Below are 20,555 nucleotides of genomic sequence, written 5' to 3'. Positions count from 1 at the left end.
CTGTTGTGGACAGCGAAAGCTGCAAGCATAAAACAGCATTTAAAGCAATTCCCTGGTGACAAAATGTTGCAAGTTTAATTTATTACCAAAAAGCAGCCTTTGTGCAAACAAAAGAGCCCGAAAGAGGTTTTAATTTGAGCTGACACGCAGAGGCAGAGGCAGAGGCAAAGGGAAAACAAAATGTTGCTGGACATGCGCTCAAGAGCTGCAAACAGGACCAAAACATTTCATTAGTTCAATTAGTCTGTAAAGCAACGAGATCTAGCAAAGGATTCGGGCAGGTGGAGCTGCAAAGTTTGCCTGGGTTTCAAGTGACAGAATTTTAAACGATGATTAGTGTCCTTTTGTTGTGTCACATGAAATACAAGACAAATTATAGTTTGTTTAGCCCCTGGCCGGACACTTAAATGCAAATTTATGGCCAGACAGCGAGACGCAATGCCCGCCATTTACGGTCATTAACACAGTACGAGGGGTTAACTACAAAAAAAAAAAATAATAATAATAACCCCTCGAACAGGGTCAGGGTTCAGTGTGCCGCCTTTCCTTTGGTACACATATTAAAACAGGAATCTTGTTTTTTTGCCCAGAAACTATGCCAAATTGGCTTCTCTTCTCGGGTTGAAAGTTTAAGGCCCTTTAAGATATGTCAATATGCCCTTATATGTACATATAGAAATGTTCGTGCACCTTGTCTTTAATTGCTTGTATGCAAATATTTGTTTATTAGTAGTGTATATTTACCGAGCACTTACAAAGTGGCAGCAAAGTGCTTGAGTAATTTGTCACAACTCAGTTCATCAACTAATCAGCCCTTAATATGTGAGAGATAATTCAAAGAAAAACGAGAAAGACACACCGAAAATTAAATACCCTTAGAAATACTTTTGTACAAATTCTCTATCGCAAAACGATTTTTACTTTAGGAGCTATATAATATAGAAATTCAATGTGCAGCTCTTTCTACGACAAATTTGTTCTATAAACAAACATGATTCAGTATCTCGATATTAACAAAACTTGGCCTAAGACTAAGCTAAGATATCTTCAAAAATAAAAAATGATATGAGGGTCTAAAATAAAACTTCATGAGCTGGCATTAGAACATACAAAGGGATCGAGCGTCACAGATAAATCAACATTCTTGACATCATTTTAATTTTTTTTTTTTAATACCATTTTGAAGTGTATTAATAATTAATTTATATATATATAAGCTATTCAAAAGATTAAAACTGTGAATATCAGCAGTGGCTGCCAGGGCTGAAGGGCATTACGACTTGCATAACTTTTAAACATGCCTCCTTCAATCATGCACTAATGCACTATTATTCTCATTAAAATTGATTAGGCATTCGTCTTATACCAAAAAACGAGCAATTTAACATAATTTAAGGGCAGCAGAAATTTTATAGCCGAACTGCTGCTGATAATCCCGCTGAAGGACACCAAAAACATTTTTGTCCTGGCCACTTCCGTTCTCGTAATTAACAAGGTGCTTTTCCTGCCCGCTTTTACACTGAAAACCGAGCCGAGAGAGTTTTCGACTGCAACGTTTTCATTTGTGCTTTCATTGTTTCAGGGATTTGTTGTCCAACTTGTGTGCTACTCACAGTTTTCTGAAATTGTTTATCGATTGGCAAAAACCTTCGATAACAAAACAAATATGTAAATGATTGGGGTAAAGTTTCAAAGTTTTTTAGTTTTGAATACACTTCAAAAAAACATAGAGCTTTTAACTATGATTGCTTGAAATTTGAATTTAAATAAAATATTTAATTAAAATAGAATTAAGCCTTTGAAGAAAGAATTCCAAAATAGACAGCTTGATACAAAAAAACCCTACTTTGAGCCAGCGTATCTTAGCCTGCTGGGAAATTAAAATCTTGGTCTAGTCTATTGTCCACATTGAGCGTTGAAAATTTAATGTTACAGCGAGATTATTAAGGGGATGTTGTCGTGAGAGCGTTGTGGGATTGGATGGGAGCCTCAAGTGGCCAGGCCAGGCCGCTAAATGCGTTAATATGCCTAATATGGAAAACTGTCGGGAGCCATGGTCGCAGCACTCAGCGCGTTGCGGGCTAACTAACCTAATTATTTGTGAAATGTTCGCGGAGCGTAAAGAAGGAGACGAAAGCAAGCACAAAACCGCAGCCCATTGTCTGCCGCAGCAGGTGAAAGTGGAGAGCCGTTGACAGGAGAGGCCAGTTGAGAAGTGGGGACACGGTGCACAGCACGCGTAACGAAAACTTTGTTAAAGCAAAAGTGCAGCTGGAAAAAAAGAAAAGCAAACCCAAGCCCAAGCCCAAGCCCAAGCCAGAGGCGACAGTGCAAGCCGAGTAGCATTCACTGGTGTCGAGTGGTGCTGTGTGGCATCCGGAACAAGGACCTGGACCTGGACGTGGATGTGGACGTGGAACGTGGCGACAACGTGAAATTAGTTGTGCATGTTTGCAACACAAGAGTCGGGCATTAAGTGAGAGTCGGGCAAAAAGTAACTGTGACCACTAAATTGCCAGTATGAAGTGTTGCCAGGACGCCCAGGACGCCGCAGCACGATGTTGATCAAATTAACAGCATGTGGCCGGCCGGCCGCCTTGCCTTGTCTACCATTTTCTGTTGCATACTTTTCAGCGGCAAATTTGCTTAAACGAGCCACCCTGCCTAATTGTCCCACAGAGAACTTTGCAACTGCAACAATGAGAGGCAGCAGCAGCAGCAGCAGCAGCAGTTGCAACTGTCGCAGACTTTAAGAACACGGGACACTATTTCAAAGTCAGGCTGCAAATAAATTACAAAATCCGGCAAGCGTTATTATAAATTGCAGCCAGGGGGAGGAACTGACAGCTAAAGTCAAACTGGCGACTGGAATTCGAAGGTTCTTTAATCTCTGCGAAACTGTGTTATATGTGTGTGTGTTATGTGTGTGCCATATGTGTGTGTGTGTGGGGTGAGTATGTGTGTGTTGCTGTGCTGAAGAATGCGGCGTAATTGAAACTTTAACCCAATCACAGAACGTTGGCAAGTTGAAAACAGCAACAAGAACAACAAATGCAACGAACGGCACGCCGAAGATTAAATGCCCTTACAAAACATATGAACAGGCTTTTATACAAGAACTTTATTTATAGCCAATTAATGCTATCGATTTAGCTGACATGCAAGAATATTGTTTAGACAAAGACCAAAACTACGTAAAAATCGAATGAGCCTTAGCCGAGTACGATATTTTACGGTACCAATTTGACATGAATTTTGACCAAAAATAATGTTGCCAGACTTGGATACAAAATTGATATAAAGGCCAAATCAAGAACAAAGAGCCAAACCTTATGAAACTGTCAGGCGCACATGCCTTTATGGATCATATATACACTCTATAGAGTGTCTCCTGTGCATTTCAAATATATACAGTGGTCGTCATAATTATATTCACGAGACCATTTGAAAGGGTATAAAAATAGCCGCAAGAACTTTACGATAAATACGCAGCAACAACTGCAGCAAGTATTTATTTTTGCTGCTGTCCTTTGATAAATGACTTTGACGTCGGGGCAGGAGGCACAGGGCGGAGGCGGAGGAGCAGGGCGATTTTCAAGTCAGCGAAAAGCCACATTTGAGGCGTGACAGCAACAACAAAGCCGCCCCAATGACTTTTCTCATTAGACAGACGGGCGAACGTGGTCGAAAGGGAATCGAACAAAATGTTGCCAAAGCGCCGAACGCATTCAAAGGGCAGCATGTGTAAAGCAAAAACAACGCAACGGAACGGAGAAAAACAAAGCAAAAGCAAGGAAAAACGAAACGAAACAAGACAAAACAAACAATTGGCCAATGCATTGAAGGAAAAATAAAAAAAAACGCGGCAGAAGCAGAAGAAACAGTTGAAAAACATTGAAAATCGCTGAAACAGTTGCATGTTGGGCAGAACTTTGTGAACCGCATACTTCAACTTCAATTTGCCGGCAAAGTCGCGGACAGGGGTAGGGGCAGCGCAGGGGGAAGGGAGACTTTGGCCACGCTCGTATTTCATTACCCGAACTGGTATTAAGTGGCAAAGTTTTGTGTTTAACAACTTTTAGCAGTCGTGTGGCAAAAACGAAGAACAAAAACCCGATGAAAGTTGCCGTTGCAACAAGCAGCAGAGCAAATATAACTAAAAACAAGTAAGACAGCTCTTAACGGGAGTGTACAACTGGGAAATACCCTGTAACCAAATAAATATTTAAGCTTTCCTTTTGAGCTTCGAGATACGCTTAATAAAGCTGATCGATACTTATCGATATGCAAAACAAGTGAGACAGCGCTTAGCGGGAGTGCACAACTGGGAGATACCCTGTAACCAGCGTCGAGAAGATTCTGCGACCAATATTCAATCTCTTTTTGAATTTCACTTAATAAAGCTGATCTGAAAATCGATACCTATCGATATATATAAACAAGTTTTCAGATTAACTATTCTATTTGATTTTATTATTATCACGCAACATATCTATTACTTATGACTCTTTCTGTCTGTTGCATACATTCGCACAGAAATATCAGAACTTTTTATCCACTGTACAGGGTATAAAACAGAAAAAATTAAAAAAAAAAAAAAAAAAAAGAGAAAAAAGAGAAGCAACCGAAACAGAAGTAACTTGCAGGCACTTGACTTAACTGCACTTTGCAACCACTTCGGAGGGGCAGGCGTGCAAAGAGGCGTGGCCAGCGTTTAAATGAAAGGCGACAGTTTTGCCGGCGAGCTGACAAACGCGATTGCAAGCACATTAAAGGCTGAAGAGGTGCGCGTGGGTTTTTGAAGACAACTCAAAAAAGACTTGATGGTCCACAACTTATACACCCCCTCAACGCGGCAAACTTTTGCCACAATGCCATGCATTTTTGATTGGCAAAATCTGCTTGAATCTGAAAACTTGCTGTGCGCGACTTCGAGCCCTAACTTCCAATTTGCCGGGTACTTTAATTAGCCAAATGCAACGAACGTCAAAAGTTTTATGCATTGTAATGAAATGCATACATCGCACACAACTTTGTTGCTAGCCATCCCTTCCTTTACCACCCCCCCTTCCCGTCATGACGCTGTGAAAAGGGGTAGCTGCACAAGTACCTCATAAATCTTGTTTGGCCTTCTCATAACGCTTTCGAGTACCTTAATCAAGTGCACATAAGCCCTGTAAGCGCAGGAATTTGTATTTAACCTTCATGCAAATTGTTCGAAATTAATTGCTGCTTTATTTTACTCTACTTTAACTTTTAAGCTGTCTTAACTGCTGTACTTCATTGTTGCACATTTCATCCTTTTTTATTTATATATACTACAATTTGTTCTTATCATCATCGACATTTTGCAAATTTTCTTTATACCCTGAAAAAATATTAAAATAAAGGGTATAATGATTTTATGCAAGTCTATGCAACAGGCGAAAAGAAAGACATCCTTTGAGAGCCCAACATATTTATATATATATTCTTGATCAGCAACGAAATCCGAGTTGACAAAGCCATTTTCATCGATATTCGATACTTTAAAAATCGATTAAATTCCCCATCGATAGCCTGTTTATTAAACTTATCACGGAGTGATAATTTAGCATAATGCAAAAGTCCATAATATTTAACCTCTTGCAAGTATTCACTTGAGTTTTGACATATTCAAACTTTCAACTACCATATTTAATCCCTCAAAGTGTGGCATGCTATGTAAATATGTGATAGAAAGTTTTAAACTTTGTATAGAAAGTTTTAAAACTTTTGTACGTCGGCAACTCGGCGCCCAGTTTACGGTATATTCTAGTCGGGCTGCACTTTTCGTGCTTTAGTTTTATCTTTTCTCACACTCGTTGCAAAAGATAGTTATATTAATTTTGATTCAGCTTTACATGGCGTAGTTGTAGGTTCATATACATAAATTACTAGATTTTACAAAAGTTTTATTGAGCTTAAAAAAACTAAGTTGCCTGACAACCCAATATTTCCATTAGCGCATTTAATCTGTTAGACCTTACATCATTTGCCGTCGATCGGGCCACGCCCCAGCTTAAGCTAACAAGACAATTACCATAATAGCCAGGTTAAAGTCATAACAAAAAAGTCTGTTTTAGGCGAAAGAGAGTAGTCGACTAGCAGAGACTCTCTAACCTCTTAGAAGTACCCAAATTGGTATTAATAAAACTTCTCTCGAAGTTGACCTAATACTATAATAGAGATATTTAAAAATGAGTTTGAAGAAAAGTTCAACCTTCTCAACTCAAAACTTCGCCTATTTATATGTGATCCGCCTTTTACACCAAGGAGAATTGGATTTGCCGCAGTGTGAAAAAACTTCTCAAATCAATTTTTACAAAGTTTTTGCAAAATGAGTATGATCGTGAGCTGAGCAAAAAAAATTTCACACACCCGTTTTCCGCCAATTTTTCACAGCTGTGGATGGAATTTGCCATGGTTCCGTCTAAGTCAGTCAACTAGTCAATAGCTTAGTCAGATCAAGCATTTTAATATTGTAGGGATATAATGAGCTTTTAGTTATATACATTAAAGTAACTTAATTTCAGTACAGGGTATCAAAAATTGATGAAGGTGCCGGCTGACTGGGCACACCATGGTGACCAGGTGTCCACCTGGTTACGTCTTTTGCTGCTTAGAATGCAACAAAAAATGCAAAGTCATGCATTAAACATGCAGCTACCGCTTTTCGATGTGTGTGTGTGTGTGTGTGTGTGTGTGTGTGTGTGTGTGTGTGTGTGTGTAAGTGCGTGTATGTGTGCGTTAGGGAAGGTGAAAAAAAGCAAAGACCAGAGTTTTTCATACGTTTTGCGTCATGGCGGGCACTTTAAGCCAAAGTGAGGCGGCCTTTGGCCTGCTTGGACGCTGGCCAACGAAGGAGGCGTTGCGCGTTGGGGGGTGGGCGTGGCTGTAGCGCGCAAAAGTATGCAACGCAATGCTGCACTTTGGCTAAATTACATTTTCAATTTGTCAGTGGCCCGGCCAGAGGCGGAAACAGCGCCCAGGCAAATGGGCAAAAAAAAATAAAAATAAAAATAAAAAATCCAGCGAATATAATATAATTGAAATGTAAAAATATAAGACAGCAGCAGAGGCAGGGCGTGGCCGCGAACGCCCATCAATGGCAAATTAAGTAGCTACTCTTGCAAATGTGTTTTTGATATTTTCATTGGACTTGCAAGTTTTTGGCGCATTATCCAGCAGATTTTTGGATCTGGTGTCACGCATGCTGAATATTTCATGAGCGCCTCCCCGCACCCTCTCCACGCCACTCTTTCATCGAGAGTCCTTTCGTTTACACAAGCTTTCGTTTCTTTTTTTTTTAATAACTTGCAATTGTGGCTGTCGGTTTCAGGCACACACAATGGCCTGCAAAGATTCACGACATGTCAACGACTCTGCGCTGTTGTTGCTGCTGCCTGCCTATCGTACACGCTGCTTTATAATTTATGATCCTTGGCATCGACGACTCCTTCGTCATTGCCGGCGCACACATGTCGCCAACTTTCGTATCATTTTTCAAGCTGCGCCAAAAGTGCATGAATATTAACTGCAAGTGTTTTTCGGTGGAAGGCTTTTCCCGGCTGCAATCTCCCCTGCTTCATCTTCATCGTCATCTCCATCTTTCACGGTCTACTTGAAACTTTGAAATGTCAAACATTTGAGATGGCAACACTTCCTGCTAACTTATGCTTACGTGTGGCTTAGTTGACAGCATTTTACATGTTTGATGAAAATTTGCGCAAATTGTCGCTGCTGTCTATTGGCAATGTGTGCTGTGATGGTCGCCCTTCTGTGTCACCTGCTCCTCCCAGCCGGCCCTAATGTGCACCCAAAGCGTACTTAAATGCTGTATCCAGCAGCAGCAGCAGCAGCAGGTAACAAAGCGCTGGCAACACGGATAATTTGCTTAAGCTCAGCAAGCAGAAAATAACATTTTTCGCACAGGTTAACACACACAATGGACGACGACCTTTGTGCCTGGGTTTGCTCTTGTTTGGCTTTTGCTTATCACATGACCAAAGGAAAATGCTCACTGAACAGCTGTACAGTTTAAATGTGAATCACCTTTAGCAGAGAAAACACAACAAAAAAAAATCTAAAACAAGCCTGAAAAAACATGACTAATAGTTGGTACAGTAAGGCAAAACAAAAGCCAGACAGAGTGTCAGATAAAAGCTTAGAGCATGGCAAATGACAGACACACACAGATACGCACACACACACACACACACACACACACACACTCTGACCGCCTGGCAAATGTTGTCAATTAGCTGGACATCGAAACTATGCTTGCGATAATAACGATCGAATGAGTTGGCATAAATTAAATACACAATTTGGCACTGATGCACGTTTAATGGGGCGTATGAGTAATATGAGATAATGCCTATTTAAACAAATTTCAATTTAGGGATGTAATAATATTATTAGCAAGCATCGATAAACATAGGATATAGCAATGCTTTTTTAATTGCATGAATTTATTCTATACGAAACGTGAACCGAACGAGACAAAAGTTTAATTTACACTTTGATCTTTGATACTTAGAGGTATTTATTTGAATAAAGTGGGTAAATTGGTATCCATTTTAGTATCTAAATAGTATATATGAACGAAACAGAAGAGCTATCTCCGGTATCTTTAATAGCCTAGCAGAGCCAATCTGTTGAGAGACTAGTTCGCATAGACTCGGCTGATGATTCACAACAGCTTTTCGTCCAAATCAAGAATAGGTATTTCAACTTTATGGTTAAGGACATATTCTTCATACTGTGACATGACTCCAATAAACTCTGCCAGCACATAAAGCTGGCTTAGAGCGCACAAGTTGAGCTAAGGCAAAGGCAAGTGAGACTATAATATTTAGCTTGTCGTGCCCAAGCGGATCAACAGTTGGCTTCAAGTGCTGATAAAAAAAAAAAAAAAGAGCACAAAGTTGCAAGCCAAATCGCACATAAGCGCCGCATTTTGTGGCCCACAACCGACTTGTCTCAGTTAAGAGCCCGGGAAAAAAATAGAAAGAGATACAGGTTGGTAAAAGGCGCCGGTGTCTGGGCTGACGTGAATACAAATGTCAGCATTGCGAGCAAAGGACACAGTTCATAAATTTTGTAGCGCGCGCGCAACATTTTGCTTTGTTTTAACACACACAGCCAGTACGAGCCTGCCAGGACGTGCAACCGCCGACGCTGTCCACGCGCCTGCGGCTGGCTATGCAACAATGTTGCCCAAAAGTTTCATAGTCGTCGGTGTCGGAGTCGGCATTATGTGCACCCAGCGTGCCTAATATGCACATGTTCAACTATGCTAGAAAACGTTTTGACAACAACTCCGCACACAACACAGATCCTTTTCCCCCCCAACTGGCTTTGACCAAACTTGGTATTTGATTTTTGCATTCTTGTTTTTTTGGTATCTTTTGCAGCAGCAACAACATGGCCAAGGATTTAAGCACTCTCGGCTGGGATTACTTCATGTTTGTTGCATTTATAGCGCTCACTGTGCTGGGTCCGCTCTGGACGCGCATCTTTGGCAAGACGAAGCAGCGCAGCAAGGCGGATTATGTGTTCGCCACGGGCGGCGTGTCCCTGGTGGCCGTCATGATATCCATAGCACGCGGCACACTCGGCGTGCGATCGGTTCTGGGTAAGTTAAATGACAGTTAGCGAATGTTGAATGCATTTATTGAGTTATGCGTATTTTACAGGGTATCCCAGTGAACTGTACTACCGCGGCTCGGCCATGTGGGAGATAATATATGGCATGATGAGCGCCTATCCCATTGTATGCTTTATGTTTGTGCCCGTCTACTTCAACCTGGGCATCACCTCCGTCTATCAGTACATCGATCTCAGGTGAGTTCCCCAACAAGTACAAGAACAAGCATTTAATTAGCACAAAGCGACAACATGAAAATTGTTATTTTAGCATTCAATTTAATTTCACAAATGCGACGCGGGTTTTGCCCACGCCCAACAGCATGTTGGCACCCCTCCCAGTTTCATTCTTCATTAAGAAGTCCAAAATGAGAACAAACAGAGCAGCTGGGCATGCACAGAGTAAGGGGAACAGGCTGGTTGTTCAGCTAAATAAATTTGAATAACATTTTGCAACAAAAAAAAAAAACACACACACACACACAAAAAATAAACAACACAAAAACGCGCAACGGCACAACCAAAATAATCTATACATTTGTCCGCCAGGACTCTCCACTCCCTACTCCCCACTCCCCACTCCCCACTCCCGACCCCCGACTCCCCTCTGCCGACTCGAACTGTCACAAGTTGTCGCCTCTAGTCGTCCGGCCGCCTTATCGCCCGAGCAGCGCCTAATTGTTTTTTAAGATTGAAATTAGTAAACTAATTTGTTATCAAATGTTTGCAGTTTCGACAACAAAATTCAATTAATTGCCAAAACTGAGAAGCGCCTCGCACGCAGCTTGGGGCAAAACAGCAGCATAATTTGATTCAAATTTAATTGGCTGAGGGACCGAATCTGTAGGAAATTGACAAAATTCTCAAATGTTGCGCACAAGCTGCAAGTGATTGATAGCAAGATGAGACACACTTTAATATAGCTCAAGAGCGCAAAAGAGATAATAGATAGAACTGGCAGATTAGCTTCTAATTGCAGAGCAATTATTTTTAAGTTTTGTTTTATTAAGCCGTCTTGAAGAATTTACGAAAACTCCATGAATTTAAATTTGAACTATGGCAATTATATTTAATTAATACAATTTACTTTAGAACTAGTATTTTCTTCCTTTTCTAATTGAAGTTTTTCTCCCATTTTATGCTGAAACGTCAGAAATCTGTGAGACACTGTCCTTAACAATAAATCCTTTGAAATTGAGCATAAAACCGGAAAAATAACTTCGCTTCACAAAGATTGACTCGCATTTTCCATCCAAGACGAGTGCATTTTGCGAAAAATGTGAAACACGTCTTACATAAATTCATGTAAATATCTTGAAATGTGAATTTAAATATAAATGTATCTAATCGTTTTCTCCTGACCTTGATTTCTGAATAGAGCCACAAATTTCTCAAACTAATTTGCAAAAGAATTTTTCAAAATGAATTCATAGTCATTTCACAAATTTTCAAACGCTAGAATTTCCCAACTACAACTGAAGTAGAAATTTCAGTTTTCCAGCTTTTACGGTTAAGGCTGTTCGCTAATCTTCAATCAGACAATCAATCAGTCAGTCAGATTTTTAAAAATTAATTTATAGCCATTTTTCACGAATTTTCCGCGCTTGCATTTGACTATTCTAATTACAACTGAGGTAGAAGTTGCAGTTTCCCAGCTTTTACGGTTTAGGCTACGCGCTGATCTTCAATCAGTCAATCAGTCGGGATAGAGATTGAATTAAGCACTAGAGCCGAAACGCTGTAATTTTCGAACAGCCAGTGTAATGCGGTTCGCTTTGTTTTAGCTGAAATGAATGGCAATACTCTGCAAAGCACTTCAGCTAATTGTACGAAGGGAATAGTTCCATGCAGGGCAACCATCGGGGCCATCAATCTTGGTTAGTGGCATTGTGTTTGGCTACGATTAGCCCCGTCCCATGTGCACATTCGAGATACATGGCGAATTTCATGTGCGATTTAGTTTGATGACAACCAAATGACATTCAAGACAAACTCGAAAAGGGGTTGGATGTGCTGGATGGGCTGGCTGGGCTGGCTGGGCTGGCGGTTGGGTAGGAGGGACTGCCAGACACAAGATGTTGCCCGGGCAACGGAAAAGTTGTAACAAATTTGAAGGCTCATTGTCGCTTGTCAGCGCAACTGGCGCTGCGCGACATGTTTATGCATACAACTCCATCAAAATTGGCAACAAAAGCGACAACAACAAAGTCGCATAGGCCGATAAGTAAATATGTTACAAATTGTGAAGGCAAAGCGAACCTGGCATAGACAATGACAAACATGATAATGCAAAACAAATACACAATCCCAAAAATGCTGGGCTACAGAATACCCTTTAATCAGCCAACCATAAGCTAAACAAATCCTTTGCTAACTCTCCGGTTTGCAAGCTCTAAAGTTCATTTAATTAAGATATGAAATGGCAAGGTTCGCATGCGAAACAAACTTGTTAGGCATACGGATTAATATTATCAGGTCAAAGATTAAGCCTTCAAGCGCTCAGGGTATAATAAACCAGAAGCCAACTGAATTCATAAAAGAAAAGAAAACAAAGCGCCCTCATACAGGCCCAGACGCTGGCACACTTGTGCTCGTTGTTGACAAATTGTATGACAATTCGTTTGTGTCATAATGTTTATAAATAGCGCGTGTTGTTGCTGTCAGAGGCCAGCATCCCGCTTTGACAGCCGCCCAAGACACACAGTCAGTCAGTCAGTCCGTCCAAAACTTGCAAAAACAAAAAGAACACCCGGCGGGAAACTTTAGCATATGAGCACAACAAATTCTTGCATTTGCTACATATTCCTTTTTCATTGGAATCAGCATGAAAAGCAAAAAAAAAAATAAATCAAACAATAAAAAACTACCCTGAAAATACCTGAAAAGGCACTTCTGTTGGAAGTAGAATATATATTTAATCCAATTAAATTGTATTAAATTAAAATAATATTAAATGAAATTTTGTTTTTATATAAACAAAAAAGCATTTCCGCAAATACGAAAATGTTCTTGCCAAGAACTAAGCTTGCGGATTTTATCCAATTGCATTTCTTTCAAAATTATCATTATCATTTGATCGCTACATAAACCCGAAATGTCAAGCCTATCCTTTTCCTTACCTCATAAAATCTACTGCAAACGTTGTCCATCAGCTCTGACATTTTAACTTCCGTATCTGAACTTACTTTAGATAGTATAACAAAATCAGATATCTGTTCTCTGTGCCTTATAAAACAAAGCTAGAATTTCCTGCTGGGAAACATTTCACCAACGCACACACACACACACACACACACACGTACAGCATACACACGCACACTTTCGCCTGTCAGCAGCCCGTCGCAAGTGACATCTGCCACTCAGCACATGACCTCTGCCTCTTGTCTTAGGCTGAAGCAGAAGTTGAAGCTGGAGCTGGGAGTGATGCGAGTATTTCTTGGTCGAGATTTGTGGCTGACTTTTTGTTTTCACCCTCGACGAGTTCAATGGTCAAGACCTAACGTAGCATTGTCTGGTGGAAGCGTAGCCCCAGCTTCAGGCAGGACAATTATTACACACATACACACACACACACACACACACACACATACAGGCAAATAAATTGATTTGAGGCTTGTTTCGGCCGTGGCTCAATAAGACACTTGTTAGCACTTAGGACGCGACACGGCCACAGTGTTGCTCGCCTGTAAGTGCATTTGAGTTGCCGCTTGAATATTTACGACATACAAGTGCCGTCCAAAGTGCCCCGGGCACACATCACACACATCACACACATCAAAAGGATGTGTGAAAAAAAAAGAGACAGGATTGAGGACCAACGCATAAATAAAGAAATTGTTGGCAGCGACTAAGTGACGACATGATTTGCAATTCAAAGACAACAGAGCTGTTGCTGCTAACACGATTTTAGCTTTTTGCTGGCACGCCCAGTTTTGTGGGTGGCAGCCACTCACAACCTGATGCCTGATTATGTTTATTTATGCGCCGCATTTAATCCAATCAAAGGACAGCTACCCAGTTGGCAACAGATTCGCTTTTGATTATAAAATTATGTCGACCGCCAGCGATTAGTCTCGCATTATGCTCCGCTCGCCAGCCGCAGCCACAGCTTGGCATATTAAATTTGGCACCCTAATTTATGCCTTTGTCTATAGCCGAACGGGCTCAAGCTGCACCATTGATAAATTATGTGCCCGCGCTTAAGCGAATTGTCAATGCGCCAAGCTCCGGCTCTGGCTACGGCTACGGCTCCGGCTCCGGCTCCGGGAGTCTTAAGCGCTTTACACGGACAACCAATAACAAACGCAGCGAGCGGCAATGCATTTAATAAATGAGAGACAAAGCAAGAGAGGGGGAAGTCGAAGCGAGCGTTGCCCAGCAATAAGCAGTGTTCGTGTTGGTTAAGTGGGTGGTTGGGTGGCTGGGTGGCTGGGTGGTGCATTATTGTAGTCCTGCTGGTAATCGCATAAACGGCGGCTGCCCGCTGGCATGGCTGCGGCAATTATTGCATACTTTGCGGCACTTATATTTAATTTTAAGTTATTAAGCGACGTTCGAACCTGGGATAGACACAGAAAGGGGATAAGTGAGGGGTGAAGGTAAGAAGCTGGCAGGCAAATCAATTAAAGTCAATAGAACAAAAGCCGCCCACAATGCCAAACAAGGCTCAATCAATTGACAGGCAGGCGGTCAAAAGCAAGCCTCGGGTCATCATTCACACAAAATAGTAAAGTAAAGAGACACAGAGAGAGCAAGAGAGGGAGAGGGAGGGCGAGGGAGAGCAATAAATGCAGAGCACTTATTGTGATGAACACGATGTTAACAGGCTAAATGAAAACCAATTGCTACAAGCTCAAGACAACAAAATAAAAACAAGCACAAAGCACACAGAGAAAAAGAGAAATGGAGAGAAAGAGAGAGGGAGATGGAGATGGAGATATCTAGAAACAATAAATCCCATAAATCATATTAAATTGACATATCAGGCAAAAATTGACCGCAAGCGAGCTGTGCGAAATGTCATGCCGAGCTGCCAAAAACTATATAGAATGAGCATGACAATGCCCACAATATGTTGTGTGTGTGTGTGTGTGCGTTTGTGTGTGTACAATAAAATTTCTTTATCAATTTCCGTTACACTGTCTGTGACAATAACAACAACAACAACAGGAAACAAAATCGACAACGATGTTGAGCGCCATGTGCAAAAGCCCCCTCTCTCCCCTCTCTCTCTCCCTCTCTCTCTCCCTCTCTCTCTCCCTCTCTCTCTCTCTTAGGCTACTTCTCCTTTGTCTGTTGCTTTTCAATAGTCACGCCCCTGCAATTTGTGGTCCGCCTTGCGACATGCTCATCATTAGATTCACGCAAATTGGCGCGCTCGATTGCTAGACTTAATGGGCTTTTAATAAAGCCGCGCTGGCACTTGCATTATGCTCAGGATATTTTCATGACAATGAGCACACTATTTACATACACACACACACACACACAGACGCGCACACGCACACCCACGCTCTTAACTGGGTCAGCGTTGTCATAATTAAAATATAACGCATGCGACATGTTGTACACGTTGTCAAGGATGTAAGCCGCTTAAGCCCAAGTGAGCTGTGAATTTACAAAACGGCCATAATATGCATTTAAGCGCTTTTAATGCTTAACTTAAATACGTAGCAGAATGCGGCGCAGCTTGACTGATTGATATTTACTTATTGATTGACGTCCGTTGCGTCCTTCCATTCGAAGCATTTGAATGATACGCTGCCCCATTCGTCAGCCAATCATTCATACTTGTGCCGCAGCAATAGCTACAACCTTAACATGCAGATAAGCTTGCGGCTTGCTGACAACACGGACTAATAAATATACGTATGTATGTATTTGTGGCTGGCTATTAATCATTTAGTGTGTCATCAATAAAGCCAACCAAGCGCATACCAACACTGGCTTATGCAGTCAGCTTAGGCACACACACACACACACACAGCTACAGTTATGTGTGTAGTAGTAGGACAAGGTTTTACCGTAATATTGCCTATTAGGCCCCAACTGCCAAATATGTCATGTCAAGCTACTGGAAAATGAATTACAGCCCAAAACATTACCCACAAAATCTTTAACATCCATTTCCACCAAGAATGTATAGATTTTCCGAAGAATGAAACAATTTTCAATTGAATTTAAACAAAGGTCTTTTAAGTTTGAGGTCGATCGGATGGTAAACAATAAATAAACGACAACGAAAATTTTAGCTGTCAAATATCCCTTGAGGCTGGTAGAAATTCAAGTGATACTACTAAAATTTAAATGCCAGATATTTGATATTAAATAATAACAATTTGCACAAGCAACAGTACATTTGCTACAGTTTATAGAATTGAATATTTAATCCATCAAACAACAATTCATGGAAACGTAAACTTTCGTACTTTCGAGTTGTAGCCATGGATTTTCCTTTTTTAAGACAAATATTTAAAAGCAACATTTCATTCGCATGAATATTCTATAATTTATAGAAACTATTATCAAGTTTTCGTAGAAATTTAATTTATTTTTCATATGCTTGAGAAAGCTTTTTAATAATAAACCAAAAGTTCACTTTTCTTATTAAATCGTAAAGTAAAGAAAACTCAACGAAAATCTATTTACATTCACATTAATATCTAATTAGGATTTCACTTTGAGATATATTTTAGACAAAGAAATTCGATTTTTTTTTTGGTTGCACAAGTATAATGTATTTGCTTCCGCTTTAATGCGACCCAACGCCTTGTCCCATTCCGCCCGAAAGCTGTCATAAAAGTCAATTCTATAGTTGAACCCGGCCCCGATGGGACATCAACAAGTTCATTAGACGAGCCGCGGGCGCATACTAAGCGATCATTAGAGGACCGAAACTGGATACCTCTTTGGGCCACTTGGCGCCTTGTCGCGCGTTTTACATCAAATTAACACACACATACACACGCATTTTTATGGCCATGTGCCGGCAAAAAGGGACTGCATCATAAAAACCCGACACAACTATAAAAACAATCAAAACGAGTTACGAACTCGCCAATTTTGTTGTTGCCTCAGCCTCATAAATTTGTGGCACGGCTAGGAACTTGAGCTGCAGCTGCCACGCCTCTCGATGCCGCCCACTTATTGTAGGCGCCCTCATTTTACAGCTGCATAAATCATAAAAAAAAAAAAAAAAAAATAAGCAGAAGCAAAAATGCGAAATGAACGCGCTCATAAAAAGGGCAAACCCATTAAAACTTTAATAAACGCAGCTAATAAAAGTAAATAAACGAGAGGCCAGGCATTGAGCCTCCGCTCCTGCGCCACATCCTGTTGCTATTCCTGTGCCCGTTTCTGTGGCTTAATTAGCGCTGTAAATTGAGCCGACTAGCCTACCTTAGTAAGGTGCATAAACTCACCTGCCGCCTCCCGGCAAACATTTGCTGCTCAATTTCAGATTCAAGAGTCGCACCGTACGCTGCCTCGCCTCCGCCACGTATATTGTGCGACAAATCTGTAATCTGGGCATCACCGTATATACGCCCAGCGTGGCGCTATCCGCCGTCATTGGCATACCCTATTGGGCGTCCATAGTTGGCATGTCGGTCATCTGCATATTCTTCACCATTATGGTAAGTAGACAAGAGCGAGCTCTTCATGGCAATTGCTTGATACCCTTTATTTGCTTCTTTTTTTTTTTTTTTAGGGCGGCCTGAAAGCAGCCATCAATGCGGACGTCATCCAGACGGTAACCATTCTGGTGGTAACCGTTGCGGTATGCATACAGGGCACCATTTCCAGCGGCGGGCCCAAGAAGGTTTACCAGCTGAACCGTGAGAATGGTAAGCAATCAGTTTTCGGTATTCGGTTTACAGTTTTCAGGTTCCGATTGATCATGGCAGCTTATTAGCGTGTCTCCTGTCAAATGGCGCTTGCATGTGTGTGTATGTGTGTGTGTGTGTGTGTGCGGGCGCAAGTTTCATATTTATGCTGACGAATGATGACTATTAAAATGACATCCATTTTAGGTTGCTGTTGTTTTGTTGTGTTCTTGTTGTTGTTGTCGCTGCGTCGGCTCATTATGCACATAAATGATGATGATAAAACCGGCATATAAAACAGCAGCCCCCTCCCCACCACCCCATGCGCATACAGCAACATCAACAGCAAGTTGTGCTGCGCGTTTCCAGCTATTTTCTAGCTCAATGAGGCTATTTTCAAACACCAGCCCGGTTTATGGCTGAAATTTAGCTATTTTATGGCAGCACTTTGCCTAGCACAAGCAACCCTGCTTATTGTCAATTTGTGCTCAGCAAGCTATTACAGCTATTTTTAGCGACAGTTCGCAACACTGGCTAGGCTGCGCGGCTGCGTGACGACGGTAATAAATGTCTGACGGCAGGGCGTTTGTCACTTTAGTTTGAATCCTTGGCTGTCATTGTAACAATTGCCAAGCTCTGGGAATCTACCCATATGGCGGGCCATTGAATATATATGTACCTATTTTCCATGCCATGCAACTGCACTAAGCCATACGCACTGAACTTTTCTTTTTGTTTTCTTAATTTTTGTTTCTCACAGGCCGCTTAAACTTCTGGAACTTTACCGGCGACCTAACCGTGCGCGTTGATACCACCTCCGCCTGGCTGGGACAGCTGTTTATGTCGCTCTCACAGATTGGCTGCCAGCAGAACTTTATGCAGCGCTATGTCAGTCTCAAGTCGCTTAAGGAGGTCCGAAGGTTAGTTTCACAATTCTCACATGTCACAAAAAAAAAAAAAACAAGCACAAGGAAAACTTCGATAATGCGTAATAAATCGCAGTGTGGCCGTTTTTAGTTAGGCTATTGTTACCTCTTTTAGAAGAAGTTATCGATATCCTGCGCTTATTGCAACCGATCATTGACGACAAAATTACTTTGAAATCAAGTTTATATAGAGTTTTCCTTTTTTAGGGTCATGCTGAGCAACGTGCCCATCGTGTTTATATTCTTCGCGCTCTCATGGCTTTCGGGAATGGTGATCTACTCAACGTACATTAACTGCGATCCCTATGCCGAGGGTTACATTAGGAAGCCAGATGAGATTCTGCCTTTCTTTGTGGAGGATCAGCTGGGCTTCCTGCCCGGCTTTGTGGGCATCTTTATGGCCACGCTGTTCAATGGCGCACTCTGGTATTTCACCTATTAGCTATATTACGCTTAAGCATTTGGCTAATTTTCTATCATTCCACTAGCATGATGGTTTCGAACCTTAATTCCTTGGCCACCGTTTGCTGGGAGGATTTCGTATCACAGTTGCCAAAATTCAAGGGACTCAGCGACAAGCAACAGTTGAGAATTATTAAAATTGTGACAATTGTTTGCGGTCTCATTATCATGTGCGTTGCCTTCGGAGTTGGCCTGCTTTCCGGCGTTATCGAGTCCTCGCTGTTGGTTTTCTCGGCCACGTCGGGACCGCTGCTCGGTTGCTTTATTTTGGCCATGATGGTGCCTGTGGCCAACTGGAAGGGCACATCCGCTGGCATGGTAACCGCATGCGCTTTTGTGCTTTGGATAATTGGCGGAAGCATGACCATTGACAAGCCCTCCAACATGCTGCCCACCTCCACAGAGGTAAGAAACAAGCAAATGCTTGAAATGATTAACAGATTAATCATAGTTCATCTCTTTAAGGGCTGCTCCAACTCAACCTTCTCGCGATCCATTGGCAAGCCCAGCAGCGGAATTGATGAGCTGCCCTGGCTATTAAAGCATACACCAATCGATGGCTACAATCAAACCTTTATAGATCCAACACCCCGAATTGCTCATGATCGGTAGGTAGCCGAAATTATATATATATGGAGAGACTCATATGCATATTTCTTGCAGAACTGCTTTGGAGTCGTTCTATTCCATCAGCTTTATGTACTACAGTTTAATTGGAACAGCATTGACGGTGCTCATTGGCACACTCATCAGCTGTCTAACCCAGCACTCGGATGACGAGTACGATGCCAAGCTGCTGCATCCGATCATATTCCGCTGTTACGAGCGCCTGAACGTGCCCAAGCCGTACTATATCAAGCATGAGGAGGAATCCGGTCTGAATAGACGCAGCAGCAGCAATTCCTCGGCGACCAACGCGGGCAAGGAGGAAAAGATCAACCAAGCTTTTGATGCCAACGAGATGCTTGAGAAGGCGAAAACCAATCCCATAGCTGTGGTCTTTACAAACTCCACCAATGCTGAACGGCCGAATTCCATTTGCGATGCGAGTCGAACCCAACTGGAGACGGTGCCGGCGGGCGAAACGGGCATCTATCGACAGCTCGGCTCAAAGACGACCTTCTGAGATCTACTGAAACCCTCCGCAAATAATACATATATGTAAATGAAAACATAGTCTATAGTTAGTCGTATAGGTCGTAAGCTAAGCCATCGTCTAATCTAATTAATGAGGGAAGTTACTCATACACCTTCCGTGTATCAAGTCGATAAAGATGCTGTGATCATTGTACAAGAGTATACTTTGCGCATACTGCAATATTTTGAGAGATATTTTGTGATGCGTAGTGTAGAAAACCAATTTTATGTGTGTATGTACTTATGTGTATGTGTAGTAAGCAAATGCAATAACAGAATTTTAAACTAAATATAATTTTGTGCAATAAAAAGCAGTAAAGTATTTCATTAAAACTCAGCTGCAAATATATGATTCCTATAACTTGCGATATATCGCATATTTGGTTTGTTTGATTTTTGATATGTAAAAAATAGAATAAAGTGTATATGTATTTATACAATATTTTAATAAATATTTAAAAAAAAAACCGTTAATTTAAGTTTTCAAATGTTTCGTCAAATGCGTTTCAACAATTTGCGTTGAGTAGTGCTGCCATTC

At 41.4% G+C, this 20,555-nt stretch overlaps 1 protein-coding gene across 5 annotated transcripts in view; it reads left to right on the top strand.

The window, feature by feature from the left end:
- LOC6635016 (sodium-coupled monocarboxylate transporter 2) overlaps positions 1 to 20,387 on the top strand; it is a 43,910-nt gene extending 23,523 nt beyond the window's left edge. For 3 of the 5 annotated variants that reach the window (XM_070206874.1, XM_070206873.1, XM_015169349.3), the window contains exons 2-10: positions 9,438 to 9,658; positions 9,720 to 9,867; positions 17,129 to 17,303; positions 17,378 to 17,513; positions 18,253 to 18,412; positions 18,626 to 18,844; positions 18,907 to 19,285; positions 19,346 to 19,488; positions 19,544 to 20,387. In XM_070206874.1, the coding sequence (XP_070062975.1) occupies positions 9,448 to 9,658; positions 9,720 to 9,867; positions 17,129 to 17,303; positions 17,378 to 17,513; positions 18,253 to 18,412; positions 18,626 to 18,844; positions 18,907 to 19,285; positions 19,346 to 19,488; positions 19,544 to 20,006 (2,034 nt within the window). In that variant the 5' untranslated portion in view covers positions 9,438 to 9,447 and the 3' untranslated portion in view covers positions 20,007 to 20,387. The remainder of the gene's footprint in view (positions 1 to 9,437; positions 9,659 to 9,719; positions 9,868 to 17,128; positions 17,304 to 17,377; positions 17,514 to 18,252; positions 18,413 to 18,625; positions 18,845 to 18,906; positions 19,286 to 19,345; positions 19,489 to 19,543) is intronic. The other 2 variants (XM_032438935.2, XM_015169348.3) reach the window with 1 other exon arrangement.
- Positions 20,388 to 20,555: the final 168 nt, after the last annotated feature.

Source organism: Drosophila virilis, chromosome 2, assembly GCF_030788295.1.
Source record: "Drosophila virilis strain 15010-1051.87 chromosome 2, Dvir_AGI_RSII-ME, whole genome shotgun sequence".
NCBI lineage: Eukaryota > Metazoa > Arthropoda > Insecta > Diptera > Drosophilidae > Drosophila > Drosophila virilis.
The sequence above is the reverse complement of the archived record's forward strand: the minus strand, read 5'-3'. Positions and strand labels throughout refer to the sequence as shown.